Source organism: Montipora capricornis, chromosome 3 (genome assembly GCF_036669925.1).
Source record: "Montipora capricornis isolate CH-2021 chromosome 3, ASM3666992v2, whole genome shotgun sequence".
NCBI classification, from domain to species: Eukaryota; Metazoa; Cnidaria; class Anthozoa; order Scleractinia; family Acroporidae; genus Montipora; species Montipora capricornis.
The window spans coordinates 15,681,817-15,686,816 of NC_090885.1; the positions used below are offsets into that span (position 1 = coordinate 15,681,817).

The 5,000-nt window shown below is 42.7% G+C and overlaps 1 protein-coding gene across 3 annotated transcripts in view; it reads right to left on the minus strand.

Moving 5' to 3' along the window:
• The window catches only part of LOC138042368 (uncharacterized), a 51,591-nt gene that overhangs the window by 7,078 nt on the left and 39,513 nt on the right, over window positions 1-5,000 (minus strand). The window contains exons 25-27 of one of the 3 annotated variants that reach the window (XM_068888228.1): window positions 4,461-5,000; window positions 2,485-3,444; window positions 1,419-1,673 (exon numbers count right to left, since the gene is read on the minus strand). The exon at window positions 4,461-5,000 is cut by the window's right edge and continues 12 nt beyond it. In XM_068888228.1, coding sequence (XP_068744329.1) covers window positions 1,419-1,673; window positions 2,485-3,444; window positions 4,461-5,000 — 1,755 coding nt within the window. The remainder of the gene's footprint in view (window positions 1-1,418; window positions 1,674-2,484; window positions 3,445-4,460) is intronic. The other 2 variants (XM_068888229.1, XM_068888230.1) reach the window with 2 other exon arrangements.

The window sequence follows — 5,000 nt, forward strand, 5'->3', positions numbered from 1 at the left end:
TGTCTTTAGTTGCTTATATCTCAAAAACGAACTCGGTGACTTCTGAAAAGGTTACTTCTGAAAAGTAATCACAAGGGCAAGATGAAACTTTCTGCAAAGTTTTAAAAAAATCTGTCTCGTGGATTCAGAGCCACCTTAATTTTGTGATTTCTTTAAGATAGCTGTGAATCCTCTAGACAGAATTTTTTTTAACTTTGCCGAAAGTTTTATCGTGGACTTCTAATCGCTTCAGCAATAAAAGGGGGGTCACCGAGTTCGTTTTTGAGATATGAGCAACTAAATCCAAAATATGGGGTGTTTTTGCTGGGCTTTCCCGTTGCCAAGGTGACTTATCACATTACTATAATGATCACATCTTGTTTGGAAATGATCAGTGTCTCATATGGTACCATAACATTGCAGTTACGTGATACAGTGTTGTAGCGTCATTCGATGTAAACAGGGAGTCTTCTAAGTGTTGAAACCCTTTCAAACCTCCTTAAAAAACGGCATTTGTACCTGAATAATACAAAAGGCGCTAAAGATCAGGCCCCAGTTGTTCAAACGATGGATAGCGCTATCCAGCGGATAAATCACTATCTAGCGGATAAAAACTATCAAAAGCGATTGAGTTATCCAGTGGATAGTGATTTATCAGGCGGATTGCGCTATCCATCGTTTGAACAACTGGGGCTAGGGGCCCGTTTCTCGAAAGTCCCGAAAACTTTTCGGGTCCGAAAAGCTGTTTGTGAAACTGCCAACCGCTTGTTTTGGAAAGCCGATCTTTTAACATGTTTTTAAGGTAACAAAAAGAAAAATGACTGTGAAGTTTGACGACTTAAATCCTCTCCATTCTTGAGATACAAAGGGAATTTTGTCACCCGAAAATGGCCCGTAAAGTTTCGGGACTTTCGAGAAACGGGCCCCAGCTGGAGCTTGGATCGCACTTAAGAAACGACGACGGCTACGTCTACGTCCATGGCTACGGCAACGCCACAAAACAATAGGGAGTTGAATTGAGCAATTGCGAAGACAACGGCAACGTTAACGAAACCGTCACTCCAAACTATAACTTGGCGCTATCGAAACTATTTCGCTATTATTCTGTCTTGTTCTTGTTCTTGTACAATACGGATGAACTATCCTGTAACTGGATGAGTACAAACGGTCCCAAAGTATAAATAGAAAGTGAATGATTCATTGTTATATGCTCACGTTGTCGTCCAAACCTAAAATTTGGTGATTTCACGTTGTTGTTTTGTGGAGTACGGCAAAGAAATGCACGGTTTTTAACCCATCATATTCTTGCTTTGTGGTGCTCAGTGTCGTTGCTTAAAATCCCCAGTCCTGTTAACTTATCGCATATCGGGGATCCATAAGGTACAATGATAGACACAATGATCGCTTTCTCGCAAAGAGTATTGTTAGGAACTGTTTACCTGAATCGCGGGAGTCTTTTCGAGGCGCCTCCTTTCGTCTAGATTTGTGCTTCGAACGCGAAGAAACGACTAAGTCGTCGTCATCTTCATCCTCGTCGTCATCATCATCATCGATATCATTGTCACTCTCGTTAACACGAGCAGCGGTTCGACGGAGGGACTTCTTGCTGTTGGCGTCTGCAGCAGAGGAGGCAGCCGAAGAGAAAAAATTATCCAAGCTACTGGAAAGCGTTTCACGCTGAGATGGTGCTGCCACTGTAATGTGAGAGTAAGACGATTACATACCACGGGCAAGTTAAAATTGACGCATATGAACATAAGCCATGTGAAACATAGGCTTCAGTTTTAAACGCTTTTCATACACTAACCAAGCAAACTCTTTCCTTAAGTTTAGATCGAAACTTACATACAGATTTCGCTCAACTTCGTCGGTTGTTTCTTGAACAGCTTTCAAAGGTGGCCGCCAGAGTCAAAAAAACCAAATATTTGTTTGAAAACTCAACTTCTGAATCTGCATGTTTATGAGAGGCGCAGTTAAGGCTTAAGCCTATGTTTCACTAGGGAATTTGTCTTCCAACTCGAGACATGCACAGGTTTAACGCGAAACTCCCCAGTGTAACACACCCAGAGACAGAATCTTGTCGCAATATTTTGTTTGCCACAAGGAGTTTCGAGAATGAAAGTCGATTCCACTTTCCTCAACGCTGCAACGACATTTTCAAGCGAAGTACAGTGCCGTAATATCACCCCTGCAATTTGCTTCACACTGTTTGGCAGCCACTGCCAAACGAGAGAATCGCGAGAGGAAAAAACAAGTAACGCAATAACTGTCACAAAACTTGACTCGCAACGAGAGAACTTCTTTCGCAACCAAATTACAAGACACGTTCTCAAGTGTAACGGACCCCTTTTGCGGTATTCATAGTATATGAATTTGACGAAATAGTGTTCGTCATTTAAAAACTAACCATATTAAACCAAAGACTAGTCTTGACAAAAAAGCAACCGCAGCGCATAACAATGCGGAAATTTAATGCTTCGTAATGAGAACATCGAAATTTCTTACGTGTAACTGCAGGCGATTTCCGACTGGGACGTACTCTTGTCTTCCCATCACCACTTGCGGTCTTTGTCTTTCTCCCGGTTACTACCACGTTTTCATCATCGCTATCATCTTCCGATCCCGCAGGTGCATCAGACTGTCTCCAACCCGTAACTCCTTTACTTCCTTCATCAGAAGGTCCATCGTTACGATCTCCATTTGGTCTTCTTGCACTCATTGGTCGTTTAGACTTCGACAAGCCCGGTTTTTGTACGCCTTTTCCAATGTCGAGTTCAGAGTTTTCGATATTCCCTCTGGCTGCAAGTTTTCCTGTCGCACGCGACAAACCAGGCCTGTTTTTCATGCTGAGAATTTCACCTTCGGCTGAGCTTGTCTCGTGGACGGGGCGTGATAAACCAGGCCTGACCTTGTCCTCGCTTCTACTCGGAGAACTTGTTGCTAAGGTTGAAGTTGAAAGAGAAAGCCGCGGTTGGCTCACTCCTGTGTCACGCACTCTTCTCGACGGCAACACAACCGCATCGTCGTCATCATCATCATCATCATCACTGTCCCCGATCTCCACGTTTCTGGTTTTAAGTCGTTGCTCGTTTTCTCTATTCGTAGAGCCTATCCCATAGGTCGAGCGTGACAACCCAGGCCTTACCTCGTCGTCAATTTCACCCAGAGAGCTTGCTGCTCGGGTTGAAGACGAAAGAGAAGGGCGTTGTTTCCTGATTCCTGTGTCAAGCGTTCTTCTTGACGGCAACACTACCACATCATCGTCATCGTCATCGTCATCACTGTCCACGATCTCGAAGGTTTTCCTCTTCGCTCGTTGCTCAGCTTCGTTGCCTGCGGACACGGTTGGGAACTCATCAAAAAGACTTTGATTTGATTTGGATCTCTGAAAACTGGGTTCTTCATCTTCGCTGCGTTCCGGGATATTTGAAAAACGAGGAGGAGAGATCAAACGAGGTCGCGCACCTTCGAAAGATTACAAGCAAGGGTTAGTTGTTGTAGCTACCAAACAAGCAATAATTTGGGGTCAAACAGGGCGGCGATCTTAGGATAGTTTGCTCATACTGTAAAACGATAAAAGCGGCCAATGAATGAGTGGAGAAAGTAAGACAATGATGAGGCTTGTGCAGTTAAAATTATGTTACTGCAATGAGACTATTAATGGTCTCCTGTCGTAACAACAAGGATAGAAATGGATAAAAACAAATAAAATTGGGAGGTATTTTCATCTTCCACCCACTAAAACTAAAAGGATTGGCAAACAATCCTACCGAAAATAGCACTTTTTTTCAAATTTCATCCCACATCTTGTTTCTTTTTTTTCTTGAATTTAAAGAAGTATTGTACCCAAAGTCATAGGGATGAGTTTCTGGTTTAGTTTGACCAGAAAAACAGCAAAACAAAACAAAACATGACATACACCCTTTAACACTAATAAATTATTGGTGTAGGGGCTCAGTGACCTGGCCAGTGAATCATAGCGAGGCTGAAAGTAACAGACTCGATTTCTTTCATGTAAAGTATGCTAGTCTACGATAAAGTGATTGTTGTACAAACCACCAAAGGGAAGGCCAGCATGGTGTGAGTTAAAAGGGATAATATCTAGTCTCGCTTCCATTCCTAAGAGCCAGGTTACTTAGCACGCAAATATTATTCCCTCTGTATTCAACAACAAAAAAGAAACTGGAGGAAAATAGCACGGAATATTCTCATGAACTAAAAAGAAACAAGTCAATAAGAAGTTGTCAGATTAGCCATAAACAATGCGGGGATAAACCTCTTACTAAAATGATTACTGGCTTAGCAAGTTACAAGAAAAGTTAAATAGAATAGATATGTTACTATAGCCACTTGGCGGGAATAAGAAGACTGTTTCAAGTTTGATAGATTAGGCTAAAATAGTTTTAGTAACAGATCAGTGCGAAGCCATAGTGATTCAGCGTTAGCCAGTTCTTTTTTTTTCAATCACTATTGAAACCTACCCTCTTCCTTACCGCTGTCATCGACGTAATCTTCGGTTTTGTTCTTTCTAGACTCTTTCTTTGCGGCTGTTTTCTTGCTACGAGATTTTTTCGTGGACGTGATTGGCGAATCTTTGTTTACTTCTAAAGTGTTTTGTCTGTCATCGCCAGGCTCAGTGGAACTCAAAGCAGTTTTAACGTTTGATTGTTGTTTTGTTCTGCTTCTAGTTGACCCACCAATCACAACCGCGTCATCATCCGAGTCAGACGGACCACGTGCGAGAGCGGATGGATCACGTGCAAATTCGTTTCCAACATTTGTATCATCGTGTGCAACGACCGAAACATTAAGTGCTTTATCGAGATCTGGTGGAGACTGATCACGTGCTGATTCCTTATCCCTTGCAGGCGCGTCACTACTTGGATTTGACTTTGCGTCTTCGGCAAATACCACCACCGAATCACGCGCTTCGACAAGTGAAGAGTCCAGGTCACGTGTACGTGCCTTACTACGTGGAAGTGCTTTGGGGACACGTGTCTTATCACGTTTAAGTGGTGCTG